Raw genomic sequence first — 20735 nt, forward strand, 5'->3', positions numbered from 1 at the left:
TCCAGGAATTCTACAAAAGAATAGCCAATTCTCTTTCCTCATTTATCTTCATAGTCTTATTACTATAGATATGCTACTGTAACATTATCTAATTTTGCTCTGCATTTTAAAGTAAGGTACTAGACTTAAAAAAATACAAATATATGCCCATACTTCCTTTCTGGTTTTCAAATAAGAGAAGCTTGGCAAATATTTGTTGGACACTGACACAATATAGAAGGAAAGTACGGACAACAGAAACAAAAGACAATATGGATGCAAAATTAGATTTCAGAAGAAATAAGACAAAATATAAATCAAAAGAGGAGGTGAATAATGAATAAAACATCATATAAATTATTTTTTAAATGGAATTAATAGTTGGTGGAACAAAACAACAAAAGATAACATTTGATGCAATTTCTGTTAAAAAATCTTGCTCTGTAGATGAACTCAGAAGACCTGGGATGTGATACACTATCTTAAAGACTGAAAACTAGCTGCCAGATTATAAGCAAAGGGTAATGATGAGTGGCAATGTGCTGACTTGGAAGGGAAGTGTCCAGCTGTGTGCCAGAGGGATTAGCGTTAGTCACAGTTTTATTTAACATCTTTATTAATGACCTGGACTAAGGGATACCCTGCATACTGAATCAACTCTTAGATGACACTAAATGCTGAAATCACCACTAAAGACATTAGTACAAAGAAACTAGCAGTAGTGAGACATGTGGGCAGAAAATATAAAAACAAGATAGAGCATAGAACACTACAAACAATTATTTCCACAGAAAAATAACCCCAAATATGATAGGTCCAGAGTTAACAATGCCAACAAACTCTAGCCCAATACTGGATTAAATGCTGCAGAAAATAAGAAGGAACATCCATGTATATTAGGACTGTATTTTCACTGCTGTCATGGATGGGAAAAGATTCAGGGCAGCAACTATGTAATTTTAGTAATGAAACAGCATAGAGTTATTAGTACTCCGAAACAAAAATGACAAAAGCTTTTGTGGTCCAGTTAAGGAGACTTGTTAGTATTTTTAACTGGTAAAAGAGGATGTAACAGAAAACCTAAAGCTTAGCAACACAAAAGAGGGGGAATTTAGAATAAAGCAAGAGTACATTGACTGTCAGGATAAACAAGGTATCAATGAGGTCTGTTAGAAGTAGTCTTCCCCCTAGGTTTTAAAAGGCACAACATTATAGCACTTTGCAGTTGCTCCCATTTGAAAGAACGATTGGAATGTAAATCAGAGAGGATTTTTCAGCTTGGCGAAATGATAAATGGAGGAACTGCGGAGATGTTTCTCAGCGCTTGGCTTCAATCGGCATCCCCCTAATTCCGCACCGCGGAGCTGCGCGCACAGAAAACAGCGCTAATGGGCGCAGGAAAAGGCGCTTATGTAAAAACAAGCAGCTTCCACCATCCAGGAATTAATTTATAATTAATTACAATTAATCTTACCATTTAAATTGTAATGAATGAATTAGTAAGCCCCGCTAAAGCAGAGAAAGAGCCAAGGAAAGGCGCCGCCGGGCTGCGGGCGCCCCCTGGCGCGGGCAGCGCGGCACTGCAGCGGCGGCCGGAGGGACCCGCCTTCCATCGCGGGGATGTCGCGACAGGACTCCCCACACCCCCTCGGGCAACCGCTGTTCATGGGAAATAGGAGAAAAAAAACGAAAATACAAAGCGCTTTTTGTCTCCAGTGCAGCAGCATCGCTGCAAACCTTCAGGAGGCAGAGGCAGGTTTATATGGCTATTTAGAAATACTTCTAAAAAATATGTTCATCTTGTGTCAAGTGAAAAGCCCTGCTCCCGCAGCGTGACCCGGGGCTCCTCCTGGCCCCAGCACCCCAGCGATGTGCTCCAGTGCACACAGAGCACACAGCCAGCCCACCTCTGCTCGGTACTGCCCAAAACCCTTATTGCTTCTTGGGTTTATCCATCAGAAAGGTTTCCACAACCACAGCACTAAAGTATTTGTTTCTATTGTGCTGGAGAGCTTGAGTATTCCTTCAGTGGTACTGCCGACCGTGTTACAATGAGCAGTGCTGGTGAAGGGGCAGGAGGCAAAGGAATAAAAGTGACACTTAGAAGAGTGCTTTTTCTTTATCAAAACCCAACTAAGGCAAAGATTTTCTTAAAAACCCAAACAACAGAATCTTAAGCTAAAAATGCTTCCCAAGTCTCAGCTTTCAGCAATTCCTTGAAGCAATGCTTGAAACAGAGACTCAAGATACATGGGCTTGTCTCTGTTCACTCCCTTTGCTTGAGGAAGTTTTCCCTGAATAACAATCCCAACATAGGCCAGTCCATCCTGGAATGCAACTTTTAAACACTCTGGCCTCAGAAAGGGAGGTCTCAAGTACAGAGGCCATCTTGTTAAAGAAAGAAATCCTCAGCAGTGGGACTGGTTGTGAGAATAAAATGTTATTTATATAATAAATATGCCATGTTGAGGAATTACAAAGCAGTAGTCCTATTTATGCAGAGCAGAATTTGTTTTCAGCTGCACCTTTTCTTTGCAACCTAATTTCTCACAATACAACCCATTATGGCAGAAGGATCTGAAAAAGCTTTTTATATCCTACCAAATATACACAAGGATAATTAGTTCTCTTTTGTTATTCTTCTGTGAGGGTTTATTATTGTGGAGAAGCTTTTGCAAATTGAAAGAGGTTGCATTGCATTCTGGAGGCAGAGCTGTTCTTAGTTGTTATTGTGTAGAGATAATTGAACAGAAAAGTTCAGGGAAAAAAAGTGGAAATATAATTCATTGTGAACTCTGTAGGAAGATCAGATTACCACATCTTAGTTCTTTTTAGGCCAGTATTTTATAATTACATTCCACAGTATGTTATGTCATGCTATGTAGGTGAAGCTTCATTTTAGATAGAAGCAAACATCAATGCAAGTTTTGTTTCTTAACTTTATAAGCATTACCATAAAATGTATAGATTCCATCTTATCTAGTAAATACTCTCCATACTCTTTAAGTAGTTTGACAACCACTAAAAAGAAAGAAATTCAGTCTTTAAGTCTCCAAAGAATTTAATTTACTGTAACTGGAAGTTATATTATTTGCCTCAAACACTTCCCAAAAGTAGCCTATAACATTAACAAATTGTATTTTAAGAATTTAAGGGATCTGAATTATGATCCTGCTGGGTTTCACTTTGTTGTTGCTGTTAAATTCCATGCTTTTAAATAATTTCTAGTTAAACTAGGAGTTAAACAGCAATTGACTTGTGTCCAATATCTTTCCATCATCTTGCTCTGCCTTTAGAATCATCTCCTAGAAGCTGATGCTGGTCAGGTGCAATTATTTTTCCCTCAAACTACTGTGTGTGACTTTTGGGAAGGTATGGGGTTGGAGTTTTTTGCCTCTCTTCCTTTGGCCTTACAGACATGAAGCTGGCTCTGTAGATACTGCAAGAGTGTTATTCTTCCTCCCACTAAACTCCCCTTACATAAATTGAATTACATTTTGAGGTAAAAATGTCTTTGAAGGCTTTTAAACCCATATTCCCACCCTTACATGCCATGACCTCAAAATGAATATATAAACAAGATCAAGGATCAGCCTGTGCCTGAAAGATGAAACGGGACAGTGAAACTTCATTTAGACATGTTTAGAAATGTGTTTAGAAAATTAAAGCTGTTCTCTTCCAATCCAGGAGCATGAAGCTCAATGTCACTGCTCTACAGTTTCTATGGCAGTTACTGTGTGAAAATTCTTCAACTTTTTTTGCATTGCAATTCCTCCCCTATGAAATGCAGTAATGATACTTTGCATCAATAGAAGTTCAAGCATCCATATAAATGCTTACAAGACCAAAACATTGCTCTTTAAGGTGTATCTTTAAAAGCTACTACCATGTTGAGAGGAAGGAAATCTGTACCAAACCAATGCATATTTAAAAACAAAAGGCTGTATGTTTTTATCCCCATTTTAGGTCTCATGTTCACAGTCCTTAAAATAATTATGTACGTGACGTATTTTGTGTCACCAAAAATCTTCCACAAATTAAATCAGCAGAGGTTAAAGAGGTTTTTTAATTTAAGACTGGAGATTGCTGCTTTTTGAAACGTGATAAATAAGAAAGAAAATTTCTGGAATGAATCAGTCTATCCATGTGTTAAGTTTTACAGCTGGATTACAAACCCTTGGGAATATGATGTCTATAACGGAAATGTTTATACATCCTTAACTACAGCTGTGCAAGCAAACAGCACTCTAATAAAGCACACAGATAAAGATTTACACTGGAAAGAGAGACAGACCTTTACATTTTGAATGTAAATTATACATAATTTTGAGGCACTGAATATTTCCTATTATAGTAGCAATACACATATGAAGCACTGAACTGTATGTATTTCTCATTGCTTTCAGTCCCTTCATTTTTGCTGAAAAATTGCAAATTCTTTATGTACAGAGCATTGAAAATGTATAAATATTTTTGAAGAGGTTTCATAGAATTTAAAAAGCTCTGGTCTTATTTGAGTCAGCCTGTGATGTGATCAGAGCTTGTGTCAATTATGAAATCTCAGAGACTGAAGCTGTTTTAAGCAAACTGGGTTTTGTTCTTTTTTTGTGGTATTTCATGAATAGAGAAATTTCATGCAGTAGTCTCGAAGGAAATATAAGACAGCAACTTTTAAAATTCAAACCAATTCTTGTACTTATTAATCAGTCTAACTGCTGTTAAAATACAGAAAAAAAACCTTCAAGCCTGCAGGATGGATGGAATAGCATGCCAGTATCTATTCACAATACTTAGGCAAATATATGCCTCCAAGCAAACACATTCAAATCAATATTAGTTTCCTTGTCCTTCTTTCCCAATCCAGATCTGCCTATGTTGTAATATAATTGCTTCTTCCAAGCTTTTGGATTTCATTAACTACTTTTAAAGAAAAAATAATCTCACAATTTTTTTGATTGTAAAAGGACAGGATCCAGGCCATTACAGTGATTTAATTTTTAAAAGGAAAGCTGTGACTTTCAGGAAATTGAATTGTATTCCAAGCAGTAAGACTGAGATACAGTCAAACATTTTAAGATGCCTGAAGGATCACAACTGGCAAAATGGTCTGAGATATTTACAAAAGCCAAACATGAGTTAATCTTCCTGTTAGTCCCTCTGCAGTTAACAGGAGATGGCCTTGTCCAGAAAAACCACAAAATTAGGGTCCTAGATTGAACTGGACAAGCCAGGAACTTTTCTGTGGACTATTGAAAGTCAACTAATGCAGGCTAGTGACACTTAACCTTGTGGAGGCCTGAACTGGTTTCAGTGCCAGCTTTATTTCTCATTGCAGGAATTGGGAAGTTACTGCTAACCAAGGAGGACCCAGTGGTACTGCAAAGTGAGCCACAGGGTCATGGAAGATGCCTGGCACTACAGAAATACAAGTTTTGACTGAAAGGACAAATATTGATGATACTGCATTCAACAACTAATACCAAAAAATTTTAACAACAATCTTGCTATATTAAGAGATTCCTCCTTCAGTTGTCAACCACAATTTCAAAAGGTGGAGTGGGTTTTTTTTTGGTGTGTTCTTTGTTGTTTGCTTTGGTTTTTTGTTTGTTTGTTGTTTTAAAATGAAAACACTGGACCAAAAAAGTTTGGGAAGGAGCAGATAGAGAAAATATGAATAGAATGGCAGAGTATAAACTTAATCACATTTTGGAAAACTGACTATGGTATGGATTTTGCAGCTGTAGACACATTTCATTGCTAATAAATAAGGATATTGAAAAAGCATTTAATTTCTACTCTATTAATATTTTTTTTATCCCTTTATAATAGGGAAGCTTCTTCACCAAAACATTTTGTATTTTCAAATTCAGTGGTGAACCTGGAGATGCTACAGTCTCCTGCTGATTAATCTCTTGAACTTCCTGGTAAATGACCAACGAGACAGCCAGTTAGTAGCAAAAATAAAATTTTGAATTAGTACCAGAAAGAAAACAGATATGCTGGTACAGTAAAGCCTTAGCCTTGCTGCAAAACTTTTGGTCAAAAGAGAGTAGAGAAAAATTTGAGCAGGTTTTCTGGCATGACAAGTTAATTGACATAGCTGATATCATCCAATTAAAACTCTGTATGCTGTCTTCAAAATATAAAAGTTATTAATTTCTGAAGACAGTGCAGTTCAAATATCCTGTCTACAAAAATTCTATATGTGCTGAGAAATCTTTTAGCAAACTTTACACAGCTGATTATTTAGAGTAATGCCAGCAGTGTGGTATTCAATCTGAATGCGCATCAGGTAACCTTTCTGGACTTTGAGTATGACACCTTTATACCAATGTCCATCTGATGTAAATGTGACCAAATTCAGGAAATATTGAAAGGAAAAAACCCACAAGTGTGGTGAATTTACACTGACTTTTTTCATTCATAATTAAGATTACAACAGTATGGTTGCAGCTCACAGCAATGACCAGATGGACCTGGCAACAGGGGATCATTATGTGGAAAAAACACTCAAAAGTGGATTAGAAACATATTATTTTAAAGTTTCCTAATTTTTATAGATGAACAGAGAAAACAAGATTCAAAACTGATGGCCCAAAGCAATAACACAATATTTCTCCATGAGCTCAGTGCACTTGCCAACTAACACCCCCAAGAAGAAAATCCTGTGCTATGCAGTTTCTTCCTATTTACAAAAAACTGGCAATTCAAATACAGCTAATTTGAAAAGAATAGAGCCATTCTAAGTTAGATATGATAACTTCAGTATACCCTTGAAGAGTCAAAAGTGTAATTAAAAAAATACTTACTTATTCCATGCTTGTCTAAGGTTTTTAGGGCCGTACTGTGTAAACCGTTCTGTAAAAAAAGGGGTATAGTCAATTACTGCACTAAACCCAGGATTTGTTTTTAAAAATATATTAATTTACTGTCAATTTTCATAATTTCATTATTTCTATGTATCTTCTGTAGCTCAAGTCCTAAGACAAGGAAAGAAAACTAACCTATGAGCAAATTGCCATACAAACAGAGGAGAAAAAATAATAAAACAAAACACCAAAACCAAGAAAGTCTCCAACTTGTTAAACAAAATCAAACCAAACCAGCATAACCTAAAGCTCATTTACTGCAACATCACCATAAATGGAAAATTTTACAATTATTTCTATAGTAGTTTTTGACTGCTACAGAAAAAAAAGAAGCCTGAAATCTAGTATTTTTTTTCTTCTTCATGACAATACAATTCTCCACAACCTGTCATATCTTGATGCTTCTCAGGATGTGTAACAGTTAAGTGTGGGCCTCTGTGGCACACAGGAACACACAGAACATGGTGGACATATGAGAGTCCCTTTTCTAAAGAATACTATAAATAATGAACAGCAGTAACAAGTACAATGACAGCTTATTTACTCCAATGTTAAGTTCTTCAGTTCAACTAGAAGTATTTTCCCACTCATATCTAAGAAGATGCTTGATCTGCAGCTGGACTCTAGCTGATAAAGGAACATGCTATGTAAGCTGCTGCAGAAATGAAGGGCCAGTCCTTCATTAGCCTCTTGAACAGGAGCTAAGTGCCTCTCAGGCAGCAAAAAATTAGTTCAGCTGGAGAACAGCAACATTTTCCATGGAGACTAGTTGCACAGAAATCCTGCCATCTAGACTGGTACTCACCCTGGCCAACTACCCTAATGTGATTGCATTAGTTGCTGTGTAGAAGTTTTAAACTCGCAAAATACTCCATAAAATCTAAAAAAAAAACAGAGATAGTTTGCTTCCTCTCCACCTATGTGCATGCAAGGTTCTTTGTCCCTTTAATTAAAAAAAAAAAACAAATGCAGAAGCTTCAAATCTCATTTAATTCACTATTGGAAGCTACTGTGTCTGTGGACCACTTCACGTTTACAAGTTTTGTTGCTTTAACCATACTAATGCCGTTAAAGAAATTAAATCACTCCCTTTTAGATATGTGTGACAAATGTACTGGAAACTGAAAGCTACATTACTATAACCCTTCAATTTTAGTTTGCAAATAGGAATTAAATACATATATGGAAACAGATACCTATAAAAATTGGAAAAAAATAAAGACTTTCTATATTAAGTAAATTGTCCAACCATAACACTGTCAATTCATTTATGACAAGGGACTGAAAAATGAAATGCAGCTAGACAGTGCTGTGTAATAACATGTCTGAGATACATATTGGAGTCCAGCTAATAAACTGCAAATTTGCACATTAATCTGTTTCAGTGCAGAAAAATCTGTGTGGAAAGAGAATTGAACTGACTTGAAGCACTGCTGAAAAGGTAACCTGGACCTAGAGAGAAACAGATTTTGATTTTATCTGCCATTCTGCAATATGTTTTGGTCAGATACTGAGCTGCTTCAAACTGGCCCAGCAACGCTGACTTCAACAGAGCCATATCTACTTAAAAAATTTGAGAAGTATCATATAGAACATATTTTCTTTACCAGAGTATCTAGTGTTTATTTTAATCAATTTAAGCTATTTTTACTGTGGGAGGAAAGTCCCAGAGTTAACCACTTGGCCAAATTGCCTTAAGGCTTTAATGGCCAAAGATCTGTTCCAGTTCTGCAAAAAACCTGGAAAACTATTGCTATGCCAGATTAATTTTTACTGAAAAAATTATACACTGGAACCTGTTATGTAAATAAAAGAAACACACATGAGCAAAACAAACTTTACAAAGGGATCTTCCTTCGCTGCCTACGGTTTTTACTTACTTTTTAAGTAAGTACCTTATACATCATATTTATCAGGCAGGGAGAGGGAAAACTGGGGGGAAAGACATGGAGAGGGCATAACCCATTCTATTGAAAGGCAAATGTTTAGTCCCTAGTCTTTAATTTCAAACTCCATTGAATATGCAGTGACTGCAAGCCATACTTCTCCTAACCATTGGTATCAACTCTTTCCTCTCTGCTCAAGCAGATTAGAGGCTGCTTTCTTCACATTCTTTATGCACAAATAAACCACACATTGATAAAATAACAGCTCACATTTTTCTACGTAATTTTGTGGTCATGGCTCCAACCAGAGTCTTACTAACTTTCATGGACAAGATAATTAGATGGGACTATTGTGTTAATTAAGCCCAGACTCATGTATATGCCAGGTCATAGTATTTTTCTGAATTAATCCGTTAGAGAATAAAAAAGCAGTGAAACCAGCTGATTTTGGTTTCAGAATTGCCAGAACAGAGAAGATACAATAATCCATGGTGCAGTTTTTCAAGTTCTGAACTATGAAACCACAAAATTATATACCTAAAGCCACCAAACTTGCTGTCCCAAGCAAAAAAAAAAAAAAGAGGTAACTTCACAATTTTTATTTTAGCATCTCTTGCTTGTGTTGAATTTTTCACAGAATCAGAATTCAGTCTCACAATTACATCCCCAGCTTTGCTTCTGAGTCACTTTTCAGAGTGAACGACTCTCACACACACCTGTATGAATGCCTCAGTCCCTTACTGCTCAATGGATACTATAAAAACCAAATCTAAAGTTACACATATCTGGCTTTGACCAACTGCACAAAATTACATTCTATGATACTTTCAAGCATATAGCTTTGACATTTGTTTTTTCAGAAGCTCCCACTGATATGTTCATAAAGTACTGTAATATAAGTCTGTATATGAGACTGGGAATTCTGCAGTATTACCACAAATGCCCCCCTACAAAAGAAACCTTTGCCTGACATACTGAGAGGGAACAGTACTGGCAATCACAATCTCAATCCAACCTTGTGGAGAAAACCCAGTGTAGCAAAAAATTCCTCTCCCTCAGAACTGAAAAGCAAACATGCACATGTGAAAGTCTCATGCACTCACACGATCACCCACCCACACAGCCATCCTCCAGCACATGCACACCACTCCCAAGAACACGAGGTGCACCACCTTGCTGAGGCAGCTGCTCACTCTCATCAGGCTGACATTAAAGGAACATGAAAAATGGTATGTTTACAGATCAGGATTTGATCTCAGATGTATTTTGAAGTTTTATAGTTCAAATTGTAGGCATATATACTGGAGTTCAAATATTTTTACATTATTATTATTAAATGTGTGTTTTAAAATTAAAAACTCTGAGAGGCCAACACAGTAAGCACATCTGAAATTTAAAGTAAAAATTGTGATTTTAATTTCCTTTATGCAAACACTTCAATATTTGCCAATCTTTTGGGAACAAATTCAGGAAACAAAATTGGATCCTCTGCATTTTTATCCCAAATATGCAGTCATCATCCTCACTAAAAGCTATGTCTCTCTGTTACAGAGCTGGCTTTTCACATGGGTGCTGTATTTCACTTAGTAAAACGTGAATTTTTGCTTATGTGAAACAAAAGAAGGAAGAGATTTTCAGTTTAGTTTAAATCACACAGCATCTCAGAGTGTTTACTATTTGCTTCTTAGAAGGCCAAGGTAGCCAAATCTTGACTAAGTGGCACGTACACAATCAAACGTGGTGTAAAGAGATGCCTGTATAGGACTGCATAAATAAGAGCTAACATAGACTATTCCTACTTGATACTGGGAAGATGTAGCAACATTTTCCTGTAGCATAATTTTTTACTCACAGAATGTCCCAAGAGTATCCAAAAGGCCTGGGCTGCCATGCCCCTTCCACAGCCTCAGAGCCAGCTCAGAACCGAGACTCACTGTTCTGCTGGGCACTGCACACAACCCGCTCAGACGTGGTGAGTGGGGCAGCTACACCACCATTCATCTGGCAGCACAGGGGCCTGAGCTGCTCTTTGCTTCAGGCCTTGCAGCACAGCTTACTCCATGCCTCCTTTGCCAAGGAAGTTTTTGGGACCGTGCCCCACAAACAGTAGCATCAAGAGGCTATTGGAGTAACAACTGCAAAATGGAAGCAGAAATGAGCAACCGGATGAAGAGAGGGAGGGAATTTCTTGAGCTACTTAATTTGACAAACTTGATGCATCAAGAAAGTTACGTTTTTAAAACAACAGTTTCCAAATTCTGGCCAGTTCACAGGTCTAGGGGAAAAAAAAAGAAAAAGCCTGGCCAGAAAGCTCATCCATTACACTCAGTGGTCTTATAAAAGTGGTCTTATAAAAAACAGTCTTTCTTTCTCTCTTTCTTTCTTTCTCTCTTTCTCTTTCTCTTTTTCTTTCTCTTTCTTTTATTTTCTCCTTCTTTCTTTCTTGCCTTTCTCTTTCTCTCCCTCTTTCTTTCTCTTTTTTTCCCTTCTTTCCATTTCTTATTTCCTTTAGACAATCGCTCTACAGCAACACTGTTACATGTGCATACTCACATGTGTGCTTGTGTGCCCACAACCTACACGTTCTGCACTGCAAACCTCATTATCTGCCTGATAAACACGATCCATCTGACAGCCCCGCATCAAGGGCAGGTTCAAACAGAAGTGAGTTTCAGCAGAACTCACTAGTGAGCTTATTAGCAGACCACTGCAGGAATAGTGGTCTGCTGTGAGAATTGAAAAAATAAGCACTTGCATTTTAAGTAACATAAAACAAGATGAGGGTTTTTTCCTTTTTTATCAGTCAGAAAAACACATGAACTATTATACCTTTGCCACGTTTGCTTTGAAAGGACCTAAGATAGACAAGAAAAGCTACAGAAGGAATTAGAGACAGAATACATTTTGATTTTCAGTTTGTTTTTAACAGTATTGATAATCAGCTTCTAGTCAAAACCAAAGAATTTTAAATGCAGTTTGACTTCAAGGCATTTTTTATGCTGTTAATCAAAACATGATGGCTAATATGCATTCCTTGATTAATGTTCTTCTTTATTTAAAACCAAATGTGATTAGTTTAAATGCAAATATTTAAACATCACCATAATTAATATTTTGAAAAGCCTAATCCATTCTTTCTTTGAAAGGGTTTTCTTTAAATTTAATTTAAAAGTCTAACATGATTAACACTGTATTGTGATATATAAGACATACCATTTTTAGTAAAGATTCAATGCTAAAATTATTCAAATTATGTTAGCTAAATATATGAAGACAAGCATCCATATTGACAAGAAAATTTTCAAGCACTATAATATTTGCAGCATTGATGTGCAATTAGAGTTTTTACTAAAGTTCAATCACAACCAGAGTTTTATTAAATACATGAGCTAGACTTTAGAGTTTTGTATGCCAAACATCTTGAGAAAAATTTCAACTCCCCTCCATCCCATTCCCTCTTCTCCCTTCCATTTGCTTTAGAAGAGCACAGTTTGTGTAAAGAGGAAAAATAGCTGCTGTTTTCTGGACTCCCTGCTGAGCATGACAAGAAAATGTAATTTTAATACCCAGCATTGTCTGAAGCATTGGAGTCCTACATTAAATGGATCACCTTTTAGCAGAGCTCACCTTACCTCCCCTGCATACATAGTAAGTTATTTAAATTTAAAGCTTAATGTAATTTTGTTTAAAGAATGGTAAAAACACTGATAACTCTGCTTCCCTTGGGTTGTGGATACCACAGATTGAAGAAACACCAAATAATACAGTTTTGTTTTGGCAAAAGAGGGAGAGGAACTAAAAATTAATTCTCCTTTACAAATCGCCCTCCTTTCTTCAAGTACTCAAATTCTTGAAGACTATATCTATACCAGTAATTTAAATGAGTTTGAGACTGTTTGGCCAAGATACCATCATTGTCCTGTAACAATGCTGCAGCACCTCCCTCTTCCATCCTCCATCACAGGAGATGGGGACTTCTTACATGGAACAGCCCCTGGCCCACTCTAACTTCCTAACCCTAAGAAAGCTTCCTAATGCCCAGGAATTAATTATTTGTACGTGCTAATTGTCATGAGGTAAAGGCATACCAGAGGCTGCTCTGACAGTCTAACAGCAGAGGCTCCCACAATGCCTGGGAACACTCCCTGGTATTAATGCAGATGTAAACAAACAAGATATTGACTTAGCATGTAACAAAATGTTGAGAAGGCTTTGGAGAAACTCTACAGGAAAAACTGCTATGAAAGTTTGAAAAGCTGTATGTTCTCATATACAGTATGTTCATGTGCTTGTGCCAAAGGATTTCAGTCTCTCAGTCCAGCCCTACTCTAAATGAAGACTTAATCTTTTGAAAAAAATCTGGCTGTCAATCAGCTGTTAAGATGTATGTAGGCAGATCATATTTCTAAACCAAATCTATATTTATTGATCACCTGGGAAGTAAAGTAGAATTCGTGAATTGGAATACTAGCTCCAGAGTGGTTTTGTCCCTCATAGACTTGTGATTTTTAAATAAATCCACAAAGTACCCATCAGTCTCTGGCAAAATCCATGTTATGCATTATTTCCTAGGAATGCTTTTTTCCTCACTTCTTCTTTTTGTGTTCTACTTTAAGGAGACTCTTCCTCTTACCTCTTTTCATCTTGGCTTTAGGGATTCTCTTTTAAAAATCAGTGCTCAGCAGATGCTTCCATTGTCTCATAAAGGCACCTTTTCAGGTGTATTACTCTCTATTGTATCTAATCAATTGTGGAACATTGTCAGGTTCTGGCTCCTCCACCATCAGCCCAAGATTAAATATTTAACTTTCTTTCACCTAGAAACAGTATTGTGAAGCAACTGATACACAGTGAACATCACAAAGCACTCCCAACATCACAAAGCACTCTCACGTTTTTTTCCACCTTCCTAACAAGTTCCTTCCTCTCCTTGACCATTACCATCTTTTCATTGCCACGGACACTTCACTTATCTTCTTTTGTGACCGTATCTTACCTTCTCCTGTTTTACTCACTGACAGTTGCTCCTGATAAATCTCTACTTAACTTCCCAGGATGGAGGTTACACAGCATCAGTCCCAAACACTAACTGAGAATGTCAGAAAAGTGAAAACTTGACTTAACTGTAGGTATTTATCCAAAGGCTTATTCTGCTCATTTATTTGGACAGGACTCAATCCAGGAGAAACGCCTGGAGAGGGAAAGTTGATAGGACTCCAGACTAAAAAAAACCCAGGAGATTTAATAACAATGAAGAACATAATGCACAAAAAAATCAGGAAGACTTGGACACAAGACTGGCAAGGAAGCAGTTTTTTGGGGAATACTGCTTCACCTCTACTCATATAGATAAGACATAGTAAATGTCTACTTTAATTCATTCCTGGAGATAAAGGTCCAGGGATATGATTGGTGTTTGAATCTGTTTTAGCTCAGCAAATCTACATATTTCCTAAAGTATTGCAACAAAAGAGTGAATAGTTAAAACATGTTCTCCAAATGTAGGGGATCGTGTTCATCATTGAAAGTGTCTCTGTCCAATAGCCTCTAACATGCTTCATAATGTGGATGAAACATCACAATTTTATTGAAACATCAAAATTTGATTGAAACAGCAACTAGCACTTTTTCACAATTCCCTCAAACTGTTTTCCTATTTGAGGGCAGATAATTACTGTCACAGCAATCCAGAATGGCTGGGGTTCATTGGTGATGAGACCAATGAAATGATGATTCCTGAGTACAGGAAGACCCTCTCAAGACTATAGCATCCATGACAGCTTCAAAGTGAATCACAGAGGTAACCCAAAGTTACTGCAATACTCCTGAAGTATTTCAGGGCTCTCAAATGCATTATTTAGATTATCCTTAAGTAACTTAATAAGCAGGACATGTGTGTATGTCTGTGCTCACAGGTGCAAACAAACTGAGAGGATGGAGGCTGCAGCACAGAGAAACCAGACCAACTTTCAGCTTCAAGTGTCTTATATATTACTTGGAGCATTTGTGATCTCAAAGCATGCAGATAAAATACCAATTGTTTTGTGACTTTTTAAATGGCAAACAAAACTATGACCATTTTATTTTCACTATTAAAAGCTGTTAAAATAACCTAGGTTAAGGATTTAAATGACCTAGAGCCAACCACAGCTAGCCTTAGGAACATATTTCTAATTCAGGCTTAGATATGTTCCTACATATTAAGATGTCAAAGATCATAGTTATTAAAGCACTGGATGTGCTCCATAATAATCAGGACCCTTGGCCACTGTAGTAGAGACTAATACCAAGTTTTTCAGACGTTTTTCCGAGTAAGCTGTGATTAGCTCTCTGCAGCACAAGACTGTGCCCTATCAAATCACAGTGTGAAAATTAGTTATTGAAGTCTGTATGCAAACAAGAAATACAATGAAATTCTGTTTTGACTCTCAACAGTCTTCCCAAATCCATGGGCATTTAATGTGCTCAGCATTTTTTAAACTATAATAATCAGTTATCACTGATACTATCTGGTCAAATGCTTTTGTTTTATGCTTACACAACTGAAGTTTATAGAATTAAAGCCTTGCCTGAGTGAACGTTGACACCCTCACCAATGCTCTCTGCACTTCTCTATTTATCACAATTACTATTAGCAGCTATTAGTTTTAAAACTTATTAACACATGCAAAGCACAGGAGTTACTTAATCCCATATAACATATATTTAAATACAATAATTTTACAAATCATCAAGAATAATGGAATTGGTTTAGATTTGGCAAGACATTTCAGGATACTTCACTATTTTTCTAGGAAAAGGAACAGATTAATCTTCAAAGAATCACAGACTATTCTGAGTTGGAAGGAGCCCACAAGGACCATTGAGTACAATTGTCAAATGTATTGTTAAAACTTCAACTTTCATTTTTGCTTCTAAAAAGTCAGTCAGGAAAACTAGAGTGAAAGAGAAATTTCAAACCATCAGGGAGGGGAGCATGGCTGGTTGAGCACCTGTAGAAGATGATGCAGCAGCCTTACCATAGCCAGAAAGCTTTTGTGCATAGAACAGCATGAAGGAAAGCACATTTTTAAGAAGTGACAGAGAACCTGGTATCCTTGACCAAACATCTCCAACAGTCCTAAGGGCCTGAGCAAATAGTATCCATTCCAGCCCGGCTCAGAGCATTTTTTGCAGAGCATACCTTAGGTGCTGGTACTGCAGAATGATCCCAGAGGGATGTTTTTTGCTGCTCTAACAATTCCATTTTTACCAGCATAAAATTCAATTACTCAGTTTTGGGGTATGCAAGCCAGTTTTGGTTGTCCAGTTGAATGATGCTTTCTATTGCTGAAATTTCTAAAAACAGCAAATAAGGAACAATAAGACAAACAAAAAATCCTTTTAACAAGGTCATCAAGGATAGAGGGTACACAACACATTATGTGTACAGAACAGGGATTTTATTTTTTGAGTGCTCCCGGACCTCCACAGTGTAAGGGAATTAAGCAGCTCAGTGCTTTGCATTAAAAGGCCCTAAAAAGATCAAAATATTTCCAGCAAGAATAGTAATTACTCTGACTTACAAATCTACATACTTCACAGATGTGGAAAAGATCTGAGAGAACAAAAGCTACACCATGCAGAAACGGTGAAAATACTGAGTGACCATTTTCTGTGTTGGAGGCACCTTTCCTCCTGTCTCCACTCTGCATTTGTAAAAATATTATGCATTCATAGCTGAAAAAATTCATAGTCTGGGATGTAGAAAATAAGAACAATTCTAACACAATGCCTTTATAAAAATTAATGATGTGCCTACAGTGGATTTATTTCCTGATGTTCTTCTATGGTAATAAACCCACATCCCTTGACACATTTGGAAGTCAAACTGAATAATGAAACCAGAAGATTTCTTGGCTGCCATCTACTGTTCAAAACTTTCCTGTATCTCACAGAAAAAGAAAAACAAACCAACCCAAAGAACAGTCACTGACACCTTCAGGTTTTCTCCTTCTCTTTGCTATTCTTGCTAAAACAAATGTTTTTGGGCTGCTTTTACAGACCACTACATTTATGTAAGGATTCTGTATTTGCTCACCTTTCAATCAGAGAATGAGAAACACAAAACCTTGTAAACTTAATGACACAGTGTTTAAGGGAAGAACACTGTAGTATTTTTAATATTCAGTGAAAGACCGTTAAAGAAGTTTCTACTAATTCACTAGAGAGCACTAGAATGTCATTCCACTATACAGTGATCCACTAGCAGTAGGACAGAGACTAAAAAGCAATGTGCAAGAAAGCTGTCTGCATTCCTATTTTCCAAGGCTTTGTGGCTCTATCAGGGTAAGCCCTACAGTATATTTGTTTCTCTCTCTCTCTTTTTTGAGAGCTGTCTAGATCTATTTGTCCTTTACAACTCCTCTGCCTCATCTCCTGCCTACTCATTCACCTATTTTGCCATGTTTAAAAAAAACAGATTTCGAAGATCCACACTCACAAGTTCACAAGACTATATATATGACATACATACTACATGCATACATACATAATATATATATCACATACATAAACATACATGCATAGCATGAAGCTGACCACATCTTCCTGGTCTCTAGGAGGCAAACTGCTCCCTCTTACAAAAAGGTATCGGATGGTGAAACAGTTTTTCAAAGATAGTTATAGAGTATGACAATTGCAAATACAACACATACTAAAAGAGTGAAATTAATATATTTTTTTCAGAAAGATACTAATAAATGTAAGATGATAACAGATCTAAGATATTAACAACTTCCACTTTCACAATTTATTTTCTCTACTCTTTATTTTTCTTCAGTATTTGTCCAAGTTTGGTGTGCTCTGCTGGAAAAGTAATCCTAACAGAGAATCAACACACTAGCAGTCTGCAAGGTACAATACTCAGTGGTTGAGGAATGCAAGTAGGCCAGGGCTCATGCTGCAAGAAACAGAAGAAAACAAAAAGGAAACTGAAGAAATTAAACAAAAGAAAACCTCCACCCTGAGCACAATAAAAAATAAGCAGCTGGAAGAAGTGCACCATGGTTCACACACTGCACACCAGGTCATTTTGATCACTTGTGGTCAGGGATGTAATTATCTCTGTTGTGTACTTCCAGAGAGGGAATTTGGAGGAATTTGGTGCTTCAACCTACCTGGTTTGAAATGGGGTAAAGAGTGGACTCCAGGCCACGTATCTTCATTTGGTGTTCCAAGTACCTGTATACAAAAAAATATAAAAAACGACATTGCTTTAATGGAAAAGACTTAACAAGTCATAGCACTGTAGAAAGCACAATCTAAACTTCAAATAAGCTTCTTCACTGGGGGATGTACACAAGGTCAAATGATTACAACATTTCCAAGGTAGTAGTGGAGTCTGTAAAGCAGATGGGAATGTTGTGCTCCTGTCACATTGCCTGTTTAACCAATGGATGTTAAAGCTACTTTTCATTGACAAATAACAAGCTATCTGAGAGCACTGGTGTTACAGAGACTAGATAATTTAGCTCAGACATAGCTTCAATCCCTAGAAATTTAAATAAGATAAACAGATAATTAATAGATGCCAGGATTGAAGATTTACACTGATGGTAAAAGGGATGATCAAGAGTGTGGCGTGAATAAGAATGCAAAGCAAAGAGTTGTTATTTTAACATGGCTGTAGTACATATAAAAATAGTAAATGCTTAGGATATACAGAATTTATTGACTCGTGCATTATGCTTTGTTTCTATTCACTTCAACTGTCCTCCTTTTTGTAATGTAAGTCAGATCAACTTAGAGCATCAAAGTATTTACACTTCTCACATGCATCTTGTATTATCTGTTCATATGAAAAGTTCACTCTCCGTCCCCTTGGCACAAGTAGTAATTAAAGGGAGAGAACTAATAGAAATAGTTCTCCCAAACCTCGTTTTCCTTCATAACACATAACTGTCAAGATTTGGTTTAAGTAAAGCCAGGAAGAACACTTAAATTATCCAGCTCCAGAAACACATTTCTAAATGAACTGTAGATCTTTCCTTTTACACTCAATTTCTAATATGAATGAAAATACTAATTATTTTGAATATTTCTTATAAGCTCAGCCTCTGTAATAAAAGGTTGATATTAGGAGTGAAAGTAATTCACAATAGTCTGGTGCTTGTTTTGCATTACCAATATACAAAAGCCCCTCCCAGCTCTACCCCTATCTGCACTGCAGGTCATCTGAATAAAACTTTTGGACTTGCATATCTTGAGTCCCTGTGGTCAGTTACATCAGCATGAAGCAAGCCCAAAATTAATGTGAAAATCATTTGGAACTGAAGAGATTTATTTTAGTTTTGTTTGCTGCAATATACATATAAATAGGAGTATTAAAGGAAGGATACCACTCTAGAATACTTGTTTAATTTCTTAAGCTATGTAAACATTTGTTCATGTTGATAAATTCAAGCTGAAAAAAATTCTTAGAAGCAAAACTGGCAAGGTAAAACACAAAAAGTTTTTCTTCAACTCTGCCAGAAATTTATTAAATTAAATTCAGAAATTAGCTTAAAAACTTGAGACAAAATTAAGCGAATTCTAAAATAGATAAAATTTTTACCTATGAGATTTGCTTTATTAGTCTAAGGCTTCAAAGTTGTTGAGCAGTTTACAACAGTCATGTTTCTAATCTAAGAATATTAATCCAAAGATATTTTTATCCACAATCAAATACAATAGGCAAACAGCCGTACTTGGACGTAGTATGATCAGTAGAAGGTGAAAGCAGAGCACTAAAGTGACAAAGGTGACAGTATCAGTGCAACTATAGAGTATACATTCACACAGTTATTTAGGTATGCAAATTCACTGATTTTATTTGTAAATATTGTTTGTAGGCACATTTCTTTCAGTCCTTGTGATAAGTCTTAATTAGGAATGAATAAGATAAACCTGGCCCTGCAACCCTGATTCATCACAACACCCATGTTCATCTCATTATTGCTGTTAGAGAGAGCACAATGCTGTCATTAAACATTGAGGAAGTTTGGAGACACCATCGACACTATGTCACAAAATCAATTTGCAAATAACTTCCACTTGTCTTCTGCATTAATCAAGCTCCTGGTGCCAAGCGCCACCCAGACCAGGAGAGGGAGCCCGTGGATCAAAAACAGAGATTCTTGCATCAATTTAAATTTAGAAATAAGGTTCTCTACTTTGCAACTCCTGTTAGTGAATCAAATGAATAGTCTCTTATTAAATAAGATATATTGGTTATGAATATATTTGTTCTGAATATTAAAAAAATTAGTCACATTCCACTTAAAGTGTGCTCTTATTTGCCTCTTATTTTATGAGACAGAGGCAGCTATGGGACTGTACAGATAAAAATTAAAACCAGCTAACAAAACCTGTTATTTTCACTTTTTAAAGCAATCATGCTTGATTCACTGTTTCTTGTTTCACTAGTTTTCCAATCCATTTCTTTAATAATGTTCTAGCACATCTGCCACCACAGTATCTAGGAGCCAGCTACAAACAAGTTCTGTGCATTGGAGTACTCAAACCAAGTACAATATTTATACCTTCTCTCAAGGACAGCAGTCAGGCTGAAAACAACTGCAGGTTTCCTAGCATCTAAATGCCAGCCATTTCTAAGATAGAGACACTTGGTAGTTCAGGCAAGGATCCAAACATTATTTTAATGCCAGGTACAAACACTATAAAGATCATCCTTCTTCCATGCAATTTTTTACATATGTAATACAGAAATTCACAATATGTGTCAACCAACAAACAAGAAGGAGAGGGCAGCAGTGGAAGAACTGTGGTTTTGGATAAGATTAAACAGTCACTGCCCACAGATAAGCCAACATAAAGAGATTTGTAAGCATCATTTTGTAAGTGATTCTCCTAAACAGGAATCAATCCCATTTTGATGAGTGGGATTAAGTAATCCAAAGCAATGAGTTTTGACACCTGCTATAAACAAAGCAAAGTGGGGTTCACACTTAACACCACAATG

General features: G+C 36.6%; 1 protein-coding gene across 7 annotated transcripts in view; it reads right to left on the reverse strand.

Moving 5' to 3' along the window:
* Window positions 1–20735, reverse strand: part of CDK14 (cyclin dependent kinase 14) — a 472565-nt gene that overhangs the window by 240177 nt on the left and 211653 nt on the right. For all 7 annotated transcript variants that reach the window (XM_077788157.1, XM_077788154.1, XM_077788164.1 and 4 more), the window contains 2 exons: window positions 17893–17956; window positions 6789–6837 (listed from right to left, as the gene is read on the reverse strand). In XM_077788157.1, the coding sequence (XP_077644283.1) occupies window positions 6789–6837; window positions 17893–17956 (113 nt within the window). The remainder of the gene's footprint in view (window positions 1–6788; window positions 6838–17892; window positions 17957–20735) is intronic.

This window comes from Lonchura striata, chromosome 1 (genome assembly GCF_046129695.1).
Source record: "Lonchura striata isolate bLonStr1 chromosome 1, bLonStr1.mat, whole genome shotgun sequence".
Lineage (NCBI taxonomy): Eukaryota > Metazoa > Chordata > Aves > Passeriformes > Estrildidae > Lonchura > Lonchura striata.